The sequence below is a fragment of the Rhea americana genome, unplaced genomic scaffold (genome assembly GCF_003343005.1).
Source record: "Rhea americana isolate MKP2758 unplaced genomic scaffold, rheAme1 scaffold_93, whole genome shotgun sequence".
Taxonomy (NCBI): Eukaryota; Metazoa; Chordata; class Aves; order Rheiformes; family Rheidae; genus Rhea; species Rhea americana.
The window spans coordinates 3,313,118-3,330,166 of NW_028187122.1; the positions used below are offsets into that span (position 1 = coordinate 3,313,118).

The 17,049-nt window shown below is 36.7% G+C and overlaps 1 protein-coding gene across 1 annotated transcript in view; it reads left to right on the forward strand.

Annotated features, from left to right (window-relative positions):
* The window catches only part of HECTD2 (HECT domain E3 ubiquitin protein ligase 2), a 42,779-nt gene that overhangs the window by 6,129 nt on the left and 19,601 nt on the right, over positions 1-17,049 (forward strand). Inside the window, exons 5-12 of the mRNA XM_085324807.1 lie at positions 3-110; positions 5,205-5,334; positions 10,340-10,478; positions 12,644-12,746; positions 13,600-13,689; positions 14,570-14,634; positions 15,658-15,703; positions 16,494-16,603. Of these exons, the coding sequence (XP_085180933.1) occupies positions 3-110; positions 5,205-5,334; positions 10,340-10,478; positions 12,644-12,746; positions 13,600-13,689; positions 14,570-14,634; positions 15,658-15,703; positions 16,494-16,603 (791 nt within the window). The remainder of the gene's footprint in view (positions 1-2; positions 111-5,204; positions 5,335-10,339; positions 10,479-12,643; positions 12,747-13,599; positions 13,690-14,569; positions 14,635-15,657; positions 15,704-16,493; positions 16,604-17,049) is intronic.

Genomic DNA, 17,049 nt, shown 5'->3' on the forward strand with positions numbered 1-17,049 from the left:
CCGGGGAGGACGGCGAGGGCGAGGAGGAGGAAGAGGAGGAAGAAGGGGAGAAGGAGAAGGAGCGAGAGAAGCTGCCGCCGATCCAGTCGGCATCCAGCGCGGCGGCCGGGGTAGGTGGGGGCCGGGGCCGCGGAGACTGGCTGTAACGTGCCGTGCCCGCGCCTCGCCGGCTGAAAAAAAGAGGGGAAAAGACGGGGAAAAGGCGTCATTTTCGCTTAATGTTCTTTCCTTCTGGGTGGCTTTCATTCAAGTTTCTTAAAAATAACGAGTGCCTCTGCAAGCAGTGACATAATGAAGCTATAAATTCTCAGTCTACTTATAGTTCTTTAACATTTTACCACGGTCTGTCCTTTTGGGTTAGTCATGAGCGAGGATGTGCAGCGCGGTGAGTGTTCGCGGAGCTTTTGGGGGCGGAGGGGTTCGGCTTGTAACGTCCTCCTGGCTGAAGAACCAGCTGGAAAATACCGCTTGGGCTTTAAGGGTTTTCGGGTTTTGTTTTTTTTTTTTCCTTGAAAGGTCTTTTTAATTTTTTTAGTCGTGTTAAAGGAAAGAGGACAAAATATTTCAGTAACTGTTGTATGAATTGTCAGGTGAATACTGTGCAAAAGAAATCTGCCAGAAAAAAATCAATTTTGTAAACCTTGAGWTTTTTTTTTAATCTTGCTAGAGTCAAAATTTACTTTCTGCTGACTACACAGTATTATAAACATAAAATTTTCCTGGCGTAAATTGCTTTTTTTTCCTTTTTTTATATAGCTCAATCCTCAAGCTTACCATAGCTTACTTCAGCCTAATAGAGGAGCAAACATTTTACTGATCCATGCAGTTATAAGCCTTTAGTTCGATAATTCTGWTTAATATTTGACTTTATTTAGAAATCATCACTTTATAAAACTTGACTTTAAGAAACTGGGTGTCTAATGTTTGTGACAGTCTTGAAGTAATTGTAATGTTAAACCAAGTAATTGTGGGCAAACTGCAAGCTCCTTTGCGCGCTTCTGCCCCTTGGTGTTTGCCTGCAACATCCCGATCTTCCRAAGGGCTTTCAGCTTTGTAAATCTCTCTGAATTTGGAAGAAATATCCCATGTATTTTGTTCTTGGGATTCAAGGGAGAATTTCAGGACTCAGTAATGGACAAGTACCTAGGAATCATTYGCACCTTTGAAAATCTCTACTTCAGACTCTGATAGGCAAATGCTAGTCCCCTAAAATACAGGTGTGAGTGCTGGTCGGAAATGTGTCGAGCTAATGACAAATGTGTGTAATCAGGGAGCAATGTGGAATTCATGCTGTCCCAAAGAAACAAGAGAGCCTACTTATCTGTAGRCTAGGTATCCTTCATGTTTCTTTGACCTGTTGCCCGCAGGACATGAGTTGTCCAAGCTGACCTGCTAGAGAGGAGCTCAGATCTGGCCAGGTGTTACCGCTTGTTAAATGCACGTGAGACTTTGAAGTTATGAAGAGATGCGTACAGGTTTTGATAGTGTATCATGGAGAGACAGTGTTGTGGAAAGATGTAATAGATATTCCCACTGTGCTGTATTTCTTTGTGTGAAACAAGAAGAAATTTTGATCTCAATATACCAAGTAGGGAATGCATTCTTTTGCAAGATCTTTATAAGCTGCTGTAAAGAAGCTGTTGGACTATTGGTCTGCTGAACCCTAGATCTGACAGACACAAGTGTCTAATTCTAGTTATTTATAAAATATGCTGCTAGACTTATATTTTAAAATCATAGAATGCTTTTAATACAAGTTCTTGTATCAAAAGCTCTGATTGAACATCAAAAACAAGTGTTACTTAATTAGATGTTCTAAAATACTTTAAAATAAATTCTCTGCTGCATTCTCATTAAACTGGAGGAAAAAATGCAATTTGTTATGATGACTAATGGGAGAAATTGTCTTTTTAAAAAAATTCTTTGCATATTCATTTTTTCCATTAAAATTCCATTTTCTTAAAAACAAATGCCTGATACAAATACTAAAATASTTCAGATTAATTCTCTTGTTGTTTCTGTTTTGTCCGTATTCATAGCTACTGTATGGTGACTTACCTTGTAGTCTCTATATGAACAGTGAACATCAGATAGCCTTGTCTCGGAACATCTCCTGCTTTCTTTGTGAAGTTGGTATGTTCTTCAGTGACCCACCATAGATTGGCATGGCACTCCTAGAAGGCAAAGGTGTGACACATCCTTTAAAACCAGTCTCTAGGCTCCATGATAGCTGTGGAGAAGATGAGAATTTGAGTAAGTCAATAGGTAACAGTGGTTTCCTTCTCATAAGAGCATGTATGTGAAAGCTGTGACATCTTCAGTGTACGCAGGTAGCAAGTAGGAATAAAGGACTTACATGACTGTTGGTATTGCCATTTGTGTTGTGCTGCTTTCTAGCTGAGGACCATGTGGAACCGTGGGAGGAGAATTACCTTTTGTTGCTTTGGCTTCTCAGGGAAATGCTATTATTGCATTCAGTTCAGGCTTTTCTGATGGGTCAGTTGGTGATAAAACCCAATGTGTTAGGGGCAATGGATGTCAGTATTCAGATTCTGAAAAGAAATCCGTAGGAAGTTAGAAAGCTTGCCATCTAGTAAGCAGGAACAGGTAGGAACATAAAGCAAACATAATCCTGCAGTACCCCTTTCAAGACTTGAAAGAAAAGGAATATGGTGCTTCACAAGTAGGCTGTTGCGTTGGCAGCTGCTTTCTCGTAATTTGAGCRTCCTCCATGTCGTATGCCTAGAGAGGAGAGTCTTTTACTCTTCCCTGGCCTTTGCTCGTTATATACGGGTGGGTCTTGAGCAAGCGATGATAGAGCTAAAGCAGAGGGTTTTCAAGATACTCTTCTAGAGGGTCTCTCTTTCTTTTCCCTCTTCCTTGAAAGTAGTCTGTACTTGTTCTTCACAAACCATTTGACTTCTTTTCACCGTCTGGTTTAATTTTAGTAACAACAGGCATAAATTTATGAAGTATAAGGCTAGCACCTYTCTAGCCTTATGGAAGGCTTACTGTTTTTGAAAACTTTCTCTAAGAAGCAAGATGTGTCATGAGTTATTAATACGCTCTTAAGAAAGAGGATTAAAGATCACTTTGATCCACTTACTTCCTTAAGCATATTCTTTCTTTATGTGGGGGTTCATTTTTTGTGATGGCAGCTTGTGAGTCAGGCTCTAGAGGCTGACTGACCTCCTACAAAGTTTTTCAAATGTGACGTGGTGCTGCACRCTTGTCCTAGATGACTCTCCCAGGAGACGTCAGAGATCCTCATTAATGAGCATGTAGTTTCCTGGTTTTCCTCCAGGGCTTTTTCCAGTAAAGCCCATTTTCATATGTTTATTTAAGAAGTGTTGGAATTGCACTTGGAGCAGGATGATACAGTTAAGTGGTACGTGTAAGTTTTGGGTTTTTTGATCACTTCTCAAGGAGGCAGCATTAAGAAGAATCTGTTTAAATGCCTGTACAACTATACCATTGCAGTGGCAAGGCTGGTGTAAAACATAGAAAACTGTGGAAAGGGTATGTCAGTCAAAAGGGCTGTCATAATATCCTGCTTCATAAAAGCTCCCTTTCTGCATTACGTGTGAAGGTTCAAGAAGGTCTTCCGTCTAGAGCATGTGTGTTGTGGCACAGCAGACAAACATCGGATCCGGATATGCTTTGATATCCTTCTCTGCCTGATGACGTCTTGCTATGTATGTTCATTGCCTGGGGTATTTTTGCCAGGTACTTGAAGAAACTGTATTTTACAGGTTATAGAATAGAAAGTAATAATGATAGGAATTAATTCTATTTTATATTTGAATATTTGTTACATACATGTAATTTTAAGATAGAAGTTGAAACTGGGTAGTTTTAAAGCCAGAAGTCCTGCTGATTGTTCAGATTTGTTATTTGCTGAGTTATGAGCCATAGGAAAAATGACTGTTTGTGCCATAGTTATTTAAAAATCCTGGCAGTGTCCCAATGTGCACACACTGGAGCATGGCAAGTTTATGGGCTCTATTACCCTTTTTGGTGGTATTTCAGGATGTTGTRGTGGAAATGAAGTGCTTTCCACAGAACTCTAGATACATGTTTTGGCCAAAGTTTTTCTCCTAAAGGAAGGGGAAATGCATGTTTTTATTAAAAAAAAATACGATAATGTGTTTATGGTCTTAGAATTTCTATTCTGCTTTTGGGAATTACACTTCTGATTTGTGTGGAATGTCTACAGTCTTGTGAAAAYTTTTTTTTTCACAACTGTGAGAATGCAGGTGTTGGATATCAAGCAAAGGGATCATTAGGTTAATGGGAGGATGAAAATTATGATGCTCAGACAGTATATATTATTTGAGCAGAGCTGTGCCTGCCTCTGCTGGAGGTCATCTGATCATTTGGAGCTGAGGTATAAACTAAAATCTCTATCATCTTGAAAAAGCCGCTTAACTCACCTATGCTTTGTAAATTCACTGGAGTAAGGAAGGAGGTATGTTTAGTAGCATGGCACAAGCCCGTGAGCATTCTCCTGTGTTACTTCACCGCAGTTCACTGTTAAAGCACATTAGCACTTGATGTGTAGTAGCAAGAGTTTGTGCAGACTCCTTGGCGGCAGCACGTACAGATATTCGCGCAGGTTTTTTTTAACGTTGTGTTGACAAGTGAGTGTTGGCTGGCCTTTCTTCAGTGGCAGCTGATACTGAAGCTTTTGAATCATTAGAGCTTTTCATCCAGATAGGGATTATCTAGAGTTTATTAGCAAGTAGCTCAAAATTCTCAGATACACATTTCCAGTCTCGGAAAGTTTGTCTRAACTACTTCAGAACATCAGGGATATTTTGAAAAAGGAATATGAGACACTTTTGTCTTAAACTGAGATGGATGCAATAAGGAATATAAAGGAATTTGAGTTATGGAAAATTAGAATATCATTGAAAATATTCAAATCATACTGTGTCCTGCACGCAGTTATCTAGAGATGTCTTTAAATACAGTAAATGAATACATGAGTTCTTGAACATGACAGAAGTGGAAAAGAATTTTATGGTGTCTTTCATGATTGAATTTGGARCAAACTTGCTGAAACATTATTTAAGTCTTATTTAAATATTACCACTCTTATTTCAAGATAAGTTGTTTAAGTATTCTGTATAATACCTCATGAGTAAGATTACTCTTGCAGTAATGTATTAGCCCTTTATAGTATCCTGTCATCTTAATTACAGGGGTTGGAGAGAGGAGCCAAAAATCAATTTTCCACTTTCAGCAATTTCATCACAACTATCAACCAAAAGAAAGAAGGCACCGGAAGCAGAAGTCCACCCACGCAACTTGTTATACCTAACATCAAAAATGGTGAGAGAATAGAACTCCTATGTTACTTAGCTACCAATTTAAGATGCTCAGTGTTCTGCCAATATTTGTATTGTACTGGTGCCAAAAAATCTAGGTTTCATTAAATTACGCTACTGTGCAGTGGAGAGTCAATGGGATGGAGAAGGGCCTCTGGAGAAGTTACGTCACAGAGGACAAGATGGATAAGAAGARCAAATTGGTCTTAGAGCTGGAGAAWGAAATAATCATCTGTAGTTTTAAAGGAAATTACAGATTCAGTAGTTTGTCTGCAGATGCTGTTTGTCTAACTGCAGATGACAGATTTCTCTAGAAGTTGTGTCAGAAGTGTATCAAGAATTTTTTTCTAACTAAATTTGAAGGATGGCAGGGAAGACACAAGCATTGGGTTTTTGAGGGCGACAGTTGATCAGAGTTGCTGCTTTTCAGTGAAGATGAAGGCCAGTGATGACATAAATAAACTTYTAGACAAAGAATGGTGATTTATCCAGACCTTTAAAATGAGAATAAAAGTTACTGTGATATGATGAGGTAGAGAGAATTGTTTCAAAGATATAAAGTGGATCTGTGTATTCAGGATGATACAGAGTCTAATAAGATGATACTGTGGTTAGATCTGAAAAAATTCTAGCATCAAAGATGCTGTATTGTTGAAATAGATTTTCGTGACAAGTTATGGACTTTTAAGTAACTTCAGACTTCTAAGAAAAGACTGTGCAAACATTTGTCATGTTTGTACAAGCTATGCTTGCAGTAGCTAGTCTTGCCTCTGGGCAGGTCCATTTCAGTCTCAATAGTTGTTCTTTAAGTCTTTGTCTTTATAGCCCTTTTGAGTGAATTTGAAGCTGGAAAGAAAGAGATTGTGTTAATTAAAGGATCAAAGCAATGAGTGTGAAACAAATCTGTGGACAGAGGAACTGTCACTTTAAGATTTGTGCAGGAAGAGGTGGCTAATACCTTGCGGGACTGGATCGTCTAATAAGATAGTGTCTGCATCCTAGCTAGCTATACTGCAAATGTCAGTCAATGTAAAACTTTTTTTTTTTTTCCCCTTAATAGCTTTTGATACTGAGTGGGAGGTACTTCCTGTTTCAGAGAACCTAATCATGGAAACACAAAAGGCAGTTATTTGTAAATGAYGTGATTTATTTTAACCTGCATGGTTTGGACAGAATTTTATACTTCACTCAAGTCACTTTGTACCATGCAAAGCAAAGAGCAAGCACTGAAGATAGCCAGTGAAGAATTTTCCCACTGCTGGGTACCTTCCCTAGGGTAAAGTAGAAGCAGTATATTTGAGGGTGATACATGGGGTAACATAGAAAGAACATGCTGCAAAGCAGAGCTCTGCTGATACCAATAAATGCTGTAAGGCGTATTTAAGGAAGCAGGAGAACCACCTTTGTGTGGCCATTCCACTYCCCCTGTATATTTTAAAGAAAAGCCTACATTTGCGAACTGCATGTAAACAGTTACAGTATTGTCGGAATCTGAAGGAGCTTTGAGAGAAATTAAATGTTTTGTCTTTTCAAATCAGAACAGTATTTATTTCAGAAGATAAAAAAAGACTGCTTGTCTGTATCAGCTACTCAGGTGTAYGAGCCTTTTTAATAGAAACATATATGCATTAGTTTCATAGACTCCTACTTTATCTTCTTGATACTAGGGTCCAATTGTAAACCTTTAAGCTTCTGTCTAGAAAGTTGTTTAATAGATTGTCATGTTGTGATCTGAAAGTCTGCTTCTCGCTAAAATTTAGGACAAAGTAAAACTAAATCTAGTATTAGGCTAAGAGCAGTATGAGTTTGTATGTTTGTTTTTTAAGATTATCATAACACACTTCACACTTTAAARTACTTCTGTTGGTATACTGGAATTCAGGAATGATGTTTGGTTAGTAAAGTTAAAATAGTGTCTATATGCGCATATTCTGTGTGTGTGTGTGTATATGTATATATCATTACTTTCAAATGAAATATAAACCAATAATGTAGTACTTTGGTAGGCTTGAGCTAGAGTGTTAATTTCTTTGGAAAAAGTAGCAGCACAGAAAAGGTGTATACTATCAGCATAGCATGAAAGCTAGGATGTAGTTCATTTGCTGTATAGCTGCTACTAAGATTGAATTTATATAACAAGTTTTATGATGCATCAATGATCTAGCATAAAATACAGTGGAATATGTTTGCCTAATTTTTCTAGTTCTTTTATAATGTTATGAATACAAGTAAGATTTGTTTGCTTTAGCTATTTTGGAAACTTTGATCTGCCTTTAGCTGTGTTGGTTGCTGTGAAAATACTGCTACTTAGATTCATTCATCCTGAATTTCTTTGTAGTAGTCAGCTTTACTCATATCAGTGAGATTTTTTTCTTTCTCAAAATTCTTGGTCATTCCCTAAGCAGTCATGCATTGCTARGTTGTTCTACGTGATGTAGCTGGGCAAACGGCCAGAAGTGGTTGCTTTTTCTTGTCTTGTAAGACTATGTTATTGCTGCCCATCATCTCAACACATACAGTTTCAAGTTTCTCCTGAATGGAACTCAAGTGACAGATCTTAATGAATATTTTTATATATCAGGCAGATAAATCTATTTACAAATAAACTTGAATTATGGCAAAACATTTAAGATGACAATATGCTTTGAACATGTTATTAAAACTCAATTTTAATGTATCTTACTTAAGCAGCATGTATTAAAGAAAATTGCAGCACTGAAGTGGTGGAAGTTACCAGCTTAGCACATGGAGCTGCAATTTACTGAAGTGAAAACAGCTTCTGTCAGCAGTAGATCGCCTACAGATGCAAAGAGATTTTCTTCATTTCAGTGTATTCAGTTGGTTATAACTCAAAATTTAATTCATTCAGATATTGACAAGACAGAATGAGAGTTAAGTTAAAATAACTTGTCTTTTGTAGATTAAAGGAACAAAAGACTATCTTAGTTTCTTTTTAGTTGGTCTACCCTGCTTTCAGAGAATGTGCAAGAGCAGAGCAGTTGCACAGTGGGATTGTTCAGTACCTTGACTTGAATTAAGTTAGTATCACCGTGTCCACTTTGTTTATGATCACTACTTTTCTCTTTAAATGGCGTTAAAATTCCAGCTGTGGGTAGGGGCAAAATTCCATACCTAGAAYCAATGCTACGTGCAAGGGGTTGAGGACAGCTCTGATCTATTACCTTCTCATGAAGGGAGACGAGCAAGTTACGTGCAGTTCGGCTGTCATTAACATGAGTGAAAARAATCTACCTTTTGGTTTTGGGAGATTTTATTAGCTGTTAGCATTTATCACAGCTGTTCCACTGCTATGATAAATGGAGTAGGCAGCAGAGTAGTGATAGTAGTTTAATGTTTGGTTTATTTAAATAAAAAAAAAATCTTGGAAATATAGAGGAAAAAACCCAATTCTTAGAAGAGCTTGGTTTAATGTTTTGACTTTTGAGGTCACTTTTAGGTCGTGTCTTTGGTCCCAAACATGTGTTGGAATACATATAAATGTTTTTTAAAATATGTAGTATAAATCAGATAAAAGCAGCCTTTTAATGATATTTGAGAAGAGAGTAAAATGGATGCTTGTGTATGCTGCATTAGAGTTTGCTTTTTTCCCATGTTCCTGGATCAAACATAAAGTAAGGAATAGGAGAAAGACCTTGTTAAAGTACTATATTTGTACTTAGAATAGGCAGCCRAATTTACTTAGAAGAAATGTTGAAAGATACTACTGTGGCAGCAATAAGTCTCTGAAAGACGGGGCACTTGCATATCAAATGTAATATATGAGAGAGATTCCTTAGGATCCACAGTCAGCTCTAGGTATAATTATATATGGCGGCATAGRCAAGCTGACTGATGACTTGTATGTCAGAAATAGTTGGGCTTTGTTCTGGTTGCATTTGAGATTTTTTTCTGTATAGTTTGTCTATCATTGCTTTCAAATGAAATACAAACCAATAATGGAGAATGCTACCAACGTCATGGGCGTTCCTGATGTTCATGCTCAATTTGTTTTTTCAGACAGTAAATTCTATAGCTTGGATCACACTGAGTAACTCTAATTTCTTGGCATCTTTTGTAAGAGTAAGGGTGTTTTGCTAGTTTTGGTGTCATGTTCTAATGTCCTTACCTGAAGTTCCTCATAGGTGAATGTGATGTTATGAGCYACCTGGGATATTCAGAATAGGCACTTTATTATATATCTGACCTTAGAAAGTACTYGACTTAATTTTCAGAGAAGCCGAGCATCTACAGATAAATCTATCTACAGATAGATTTAACAAAAATTTCGCAGTGTTCATTTTGAGTGTGATATTAGATATGCACTTGGGTTTATCCTGAATGATGCAAATACTGCCAGAATGCTAGATATAATACCAGTCCATCTTATGTAAGTACCGTATTTTATTATTTTTCTTAATCAGTTGGAACACAGGTCACTGACTATTTTGTCAGCAGTATGCTAGTAATTCAGTTGTGACTTTGCAGGGTAGAGGTGACAGGAGAAGGGAGGTTTGTAGTAGACATATCCAACATTTGCAGCCTGGGTCACCCGTTCCTTTATAGAATAGCAGAGGCTCCCTCCTTTCAGGAAGACCTTGCTCAGAGACGGACTGGCCAGTTTTCTGCTCACATGGGTAGAAGGAAGCAGGCAGGATTCACTACCACCTAGGAAGAYAGCAAGAAACACTGTGGAAGTTTTTCCCTATTCACTGACAGCTTGGAGCTTYCCCTGCTGTTCATAAAAACCTAGTTATGACCTTGAGACACAATTTTCTGTTGTTCATAGAGTATTATTTTCCTTCAATTAGTACAAGTGTRTTTCCTGTCTGGAAAGAGCATTCTAAGAAAAATGCTAGGAATGTGTAAGGGATAAAAGGTGCATAACTGGCCATTGTAAGTTTTCTTCTTTTTTTCCCGTAGTTCATATGAACGTATCATTTACTAGCTAAATATGTTTATTATGTATATGATTGCTCTGTACTTATTGTTGTTTACATTTTTTTGACAAGTGAGAGATCTGCCACCTATTTGTCTTGATGTTAGACAAAAGCAGCGCATCTCTATAGATACCCTACCACAAGAACTGAAAGCACCGATCCCTCCTGAACCTTCCCTTCCAATCCGAACCAAAACTGTGAAAGATTTTCAGTAAGTTGCATTGGTGTTTCTAACAGCATACTTTCTTGGTTTGGAATTTCTGTTTTTTGCTTCTAATTTGTACGTTTGTTTTTTGTTGATTTCAAATGAGGGAACTCCATTCAAATGRGGGAACCCTTGGCAGTAGTAGACAGAATGTAATAGCTGAAGCTAGTCTGGCTGTGACAATGGGATTGATACTTCTGTTACTATGAAATGGTCAGAAGACTCTAACTTGAAGTGTTTTTCTGCTCAAGAAATGAGAAAGCTTGTGTTTTGGTATTTGGAAATCTAGCACCTGACATCCGGTAGATGTTTAGATTTGGGAAAAATATGTATGGCTACTCCTAGGCTGGAAAATCCATTTCAAACTTTCTTTGTAATCCCAAATGCTATTCTAGCACTTCTGTATGAGAAGCACTATGTTTAAAAACTTTTTATTTTGGTGAACTTAGGGCAAAGAGTCTGTGCAGACTTTTTTTTTTTTTCTTTTCCCTGCTGTCCTGTAGCACTGATTTAGCAAAAAGGAAATTAGAATTCATTAGAAACAGTGTCTTGTGTTCTGCTTGTAGTGCTTCAGATCTCTGCAGACACTTAATCCAAATAAGCATCTCCATTAGATTTCTGCCAGCATAGTCACGTTACTGGGGACATGCTTGACTGGCTTAGGCAGGTTCCCAGAAACACCCGGTGAAGCTAACTGAATCGTCTGTCAGTCGTACAGCCACCGTCCCCGATGTCAGGTCTACWCTACAGTGTTTTACTGACTTCACTCGGTTCACTCTGGGGATAGGTAGTGTAAATTTGTTCCCTATCCTCTAACGCAGCTATCCRCTATCCCCAAAGTTGTGACCTTGATGCTGTTGTTGGCATAAGCTATCTACACTAGGGATTTCTGCCTGCAATGCTCCAAACATACCTATTTTGGCAGAATGTTTCTCTAGAATAGATATGTTCTTGGAGCGGTATTCACTAATTCACCAAATGTGACCTTCATTTCTTCCCCACACCTCCATCTTAGCACCCATACAACAACCTTATGCTGCTGTAATATCTTTGATRTTTTTACTGGTGCAAGAATCCTGATAGGGAAATGGTGGGGGGGGGAAGTACTACTAGGAAGAAGCCTGATTCTTCCATTTTTCAAACAGATGGAAAAAAATCACAGTTGCTCCAAGGGACGTATGAGCATATCCTCTTCATTGCTCTTTTCCGTGTTTGAAATTTTGTGCATTCATTGAGGAAGAGGAATGCTTTTCAGTTAGGCAGTGTATTTATTTGGTGCAAAAGGATACAGGTATAAAAAAGATCCTTTGCCAGTGTTCAGCTGACCTAAAGTGCTGATTTTTTTTTTTTTCCATATTCAGACTTTTTATCTTTTGACTTCTGTGTAATAACTATTTAGAACTCTTCTTTCAAGTAAAATATTTTAAAAAATGTCACTAGCATTTTGGTACAGCCCACTAATGATTTATTTGTACTAGATATAAAAATAAATTTATCTGGGAAGAAGAGAACTGGGATTACATCACCAGTATTGTAGACAGCTAAGATAATGTTTGTAAATCTGTGATGTGCTTGAATATTTTTCTCTTTTTTTTCCTGTTTTATTATGTTAGACAAAACTTTATATACAGGTAAGCTTTACAGGTCCACTACTTAAATTTATGGGTAAATCCATAGATTTCTTTTGTCCCTTCAAAGTCTAGATTTTAGCTGAAAAAAAGATTGGAAGAGAAATAAAATGTGGTATAAATAATAATCAAATTAACTAGTTTAGGAGCCTGCATATTTCAAAATAAAGTAGTTGCAGGAATTTCATCATGTGAGTGCCACTTCAGCATAGTTCTGTTCTGCTAATGACTTGTCTGACCATACTGAGCTGTGACGCCGTGAACTAACATTTTGAAGARGAGACATTGCTCAGGTGTATCAAGGACAATCTACGCTTTCGTTCTCTTGTAAGACCATGATCTTACAATGACAAGGGAGATGTTAGAAAGACATTGATCTTATACTTGTCTGTCTGCTGTATATGCTTACTGAAGAAACTTTAGTGTGGTAGTACAATATAAACTGGAAAGGTGTTTTTTCTTCTTTTAAGGCATTTAGTGTCTGTTATTAGGAAGATTGAGCATTTATATTTAATTACCACTATTTTAATACATTATTTCTAGGGATGATATGGAAAAAGCTAAGTCATCAGGAGATTGGAAAGCTGTACATGATTTTTATTCTACATCATTTGATTCTTTCCTGGAGATAAATGCTGCATTTAAGGTAGAAAATTAATAATATTTAGCACTTCATGCTTGGCATTTTCAAAATGTTTAGACAGTCATAATCTTAAGACTTTTGTCTGATTACTCAAACCAGCTAAGATCATTTTGTCATGATCTCAGCTGCTCTTGTTGGACTATCATTGATGTATTCATTTCAGTTTAAGTAACAACATATCAAGCATACATGTAGCTTTAAAATGCAAATATTTAGTTTGCTTTGTGATACTATGACTGCTTCTGTACTTTCTATAGAAACTGTGATTTAAAAGGGTGCAGGCTAATGCAGGGGCCCAAGCAAACCTGGAAACTGAAATTCCCTCTCCCTGAAAAAGTGTAATTTGGGCTCAAGTAGTATAGCCATTCTTGTGCTGTGATGGCATACTCAATTTTGCTTGGGCAAGATCATATCTATGAGTGAAAAATCTTTCAACTCCATGCTAAATTAATATTTCTTGCCTGTTACAGAGAAAAATATGCTTATAATATTTGGTATTGACAGTAGGGTTTGAACGTAGGCAAAATAATGGCTGTTGTTCTTGTCTGATGATGGATCTATAGCAAATGTGGAAGACGAGATAGTACATAATTCATTATTTGAGACCATCTTATATTTTAAAATAGGATATGTAACAAATGGAATCATGTGAATTTTACCAATATGTAAGATTCATATTCTTTAGTTTTTATCTTTTTAAATATTARTAAGTGATTTAGATTCTAATGCTCTGCTAAGGAAAATAGTTATGCATGTGTTTCATTTAAACTTACTGTTAAACTTTTACTTTTAAAGAAAGCTAAAATACTCAAAATATTTCAAAATCAAAATGTTTCTTGTATTAYCTAACTTGCAGAAAGATGCCAATTTTCCATTTAATACTATTGAAGACTCTGGAATCAATGCAAAATTTGTGAATGTTGTCTACGATGCCTTATTAAATACTGTAAGTAGAAAAAAAGAATGCAGGTTTTAAAACATTTTAACAATTATTTTGGTGAAGAAATACAGTGAGAAGCAATTACACCAAAGGTTTTTCTCAGGTAGGCATGATTTCTGAAGAATCTCTCTAAACACCCTTTAAAGTGGTCCCACGAGAATTGTTGTAGAATCATAAAAATCACTCTTATAAAAGGAGAGGAAATTTTTGCTCCTGGTGATGTGCTATGACTGTGGTAGATCCCAAAGAGTTCTTGCAAGATATGACATGATTCTAATGGGTCACTGCGTGGTGGGAAAATAAAGATGATATGAGAACAGGGCAGCAACAAGTACATGCTGTGTTTACTACATAGTAGGCAAGAATAACATAGAAATGATGATTACATTTTTTAAGCTCATATAAATGAGTGATAAGGATATCCCTGTTTAATTTAGGTACCTTTCCTTGACTCTTATTTGTAGTCTTCATAGCCTTCTGTGGCTACTGCTAATGTGCAATATACCACTGCATGCCCTGMAGTTCAGCACTGTCCTCCGTGGGACGTTGCACTGTGCGAGACTTGCACCTTTGCCCTAAGAGAAGGTGATAGTCAATTTTGCTATTGCCTTCAGCATACTTCCTGGGCACAGGAATCCCCCCGTGCTCCCCTCTCCCCAATTTTGCAGCTGGTTAAAATGTTTAGTGCTAGCTGACACCACATCCTCTGCTGTTTCTAGGTGGTATAACTGGCGATATTAAAAGTTTAGTTTTATCACCATTTCTAGTATTTCACTTATTGTTCAGTTTTGATTGTACCACTCTAATCTTATTGGACTACAAAAACAAGTTTATCGAAAACCATGAAATCTGGTTAATTTTTTTTCCCACCTTTTTTTTTCCATAGCCTCAAGATGTTCAGAAGTCGGTCCTAAAGGGAATAATTAATGGTCTGTTACAAGAATGGAAAGGGTAATTATAACCAATTTTTATATTGGTGCTGTTCCACTTATTTACAATGCTGACTGGTTTTGTCTTTTATTCTACTGTTTTGACCAAATAAAGAAAATCTTCTGATACAACTTACTTGACTTAAAAGAGCTTGTCTCCTTTTGGCAGGCAAGTCTGCTGAAATACGCCTCGAACACAGTAAAGTCACACTGAACTTCCGAGAAGCAGACCCAGCCWTTCATTCCCTCACCCAAAATCCCACTTCCTTGTGCCAAGACAAACTCTTAGCATCTGAACTGTGAGATGAATTAGGGAATTGATCTTGAATAACCTACTGCACATTCTCCCCACCTCACCCTATGTAGTTCTAACCTAGGTGCTACTAACCTTGACCCAAAACTCACTTTACAACACCATACACATGTGGCAGCAACATAGAAGGAGAAGTACAGGGTGCCAAACAGAATAACCAGGAGGTTGGGAGAAGGAAAGATTTTTAGCAAAAAGTAATAGAAACAAAAATGCATAGTTTGAGTCACAAAAAAGATACAGCAAGATATAGCCCCTTGCACTCACTTATGTCCCAGCCCCTGTCTGTTCCTTTCTGGACCCTGTATTGCCCTCTATGCTGTTGCCACATTTTATTTGTGATTATGCAGAAGTCTTGAGGCAGATGAACAGCAAGATGTACAGAAGGCTGCAATGGTAGGAATTATAGAGAACTGTAGCAGGAAATACCAAAGGCAGAGTAAATACTCTTCCGTGATGTCTTCTGAGATGGACAAAAGCATGAATTTCCACTTTGAAAGACCTCTTGCCTCCTCTTGCCTCTTCAATTATGATTTTTTTTTTATTTATTTATTCATTTATTCTCCTTTCCTGTGTTATACCACAAGAGGGATGCTAGAATAGCTTACTCCTGAGGGTGGTGTACAACAATATTGACAAAGCAAAGTTGAGTCCTAAAGTGCATGTTTTCATGGCTATTAATGTGTGTGTATAAGGTATCTGTATGATTCTGCTTCTTATTTTGTTCGTTCTTAGGCCACGAACAAAAGATGATCTTAGGGCATACTGTATACTTCTACAGGTAAGAAAAATACATTTCTTTAAGTAGTGTATTCTTAATTTATAATCTATAAACCAGTATACTACGGAAACAGAATATTCATTAATCTGTGACTGAGAAACTTCGCATTTGATTTCATGTTATAAGTTTGTATCAAAATACAGAAAAAGTCTAGGGTATGCATGATGGGAAGGGGAGCTTGGTAAAAGACARTTGTTGGGGAAATTTTGTGTAAGTTAAAACTATGAACTAAGAACACTTAAATGTGCAGTTATTTCCTATCATATTGTGGTTTGAAAGAGTAAATATTTTCATGGGCTTTCTGGTTCTTTTCTCCTTATTCCCCAGTTTGCTTTATTGGTATGCTGTAACTTTGATCCTTCTGGAAAGTTTCAGTATATGCACTTTTTGGTGTTCAGGAAATTTCTGTAGTGTTGCGGTTTATTCAATGAGCTCATTCCAATTTGTCTGCATTAGCATATTATCTTTGCTACTAAAGTTGATTTCTTCTTGTAGCAAATTTCTTCTTTAAATTTTGGCAGTGTAGTTAACACCTGTTCACATGAGAGAAGCTTCTGCTGTTAATGTAAAAGATCAACTGGTAATTACAGTTAGGAGTTATGTATTTTTCATTTGAATAGAAGTTGTGAATAGTATTTTTTTTCATAGTTTTTCCACTGTCACAGGAGTTTTCTGAATTACAGTTTTCTGGATAATTGTATTGGCAACAACAAGCAAATAAAAACAATCCTAATGACTTTTTCCTTTTATGCAGATTATTAATCTAACACATTTTTTTAATCTCTTTCAGAATCCTCAATTTAGTAACACTTCTACTTATGTCATCTATGCTCACTTGCTAAGACAGATAGCAGCCTTAACAGAAGCTGACCATCATTTCCTAGTGCACTGGTCTAAAAAGTAAAAAAAATAAAAATAAAAAATAAAAGTTCAATTCTTTTTAGGATTACAGTTGTCATATTTCCATTGATGTTGACTGTTTTATATAATATTTAAATTATATGAAAGTTAAATTATATGAAAGTTAATTAAGTTGACTACAGAGATTGTTTTTTGTTGTTTTCAAAGCACATTTGGACATAGTCCACTAAGTGATACTGATTTATAGATGCAAACTGTATATAATATTTAGAAATACCTTTATCCAAAAAGAAAAGAAATGCCTTCATTGCAAAATAATTTATACAGAATTAGGTTTTTTTGTAATGAGATATTCAGAATACAGTATTAATGCAAATGTCTTTAACCTTTGTATAAATAAAGCTCTCTTTTTGCATTATTTCCAAAAGTTGTTGTAGTTTTGCTCTAGAGCATGAAAACCACAAACGAAAGCAGTTCCTTGATTC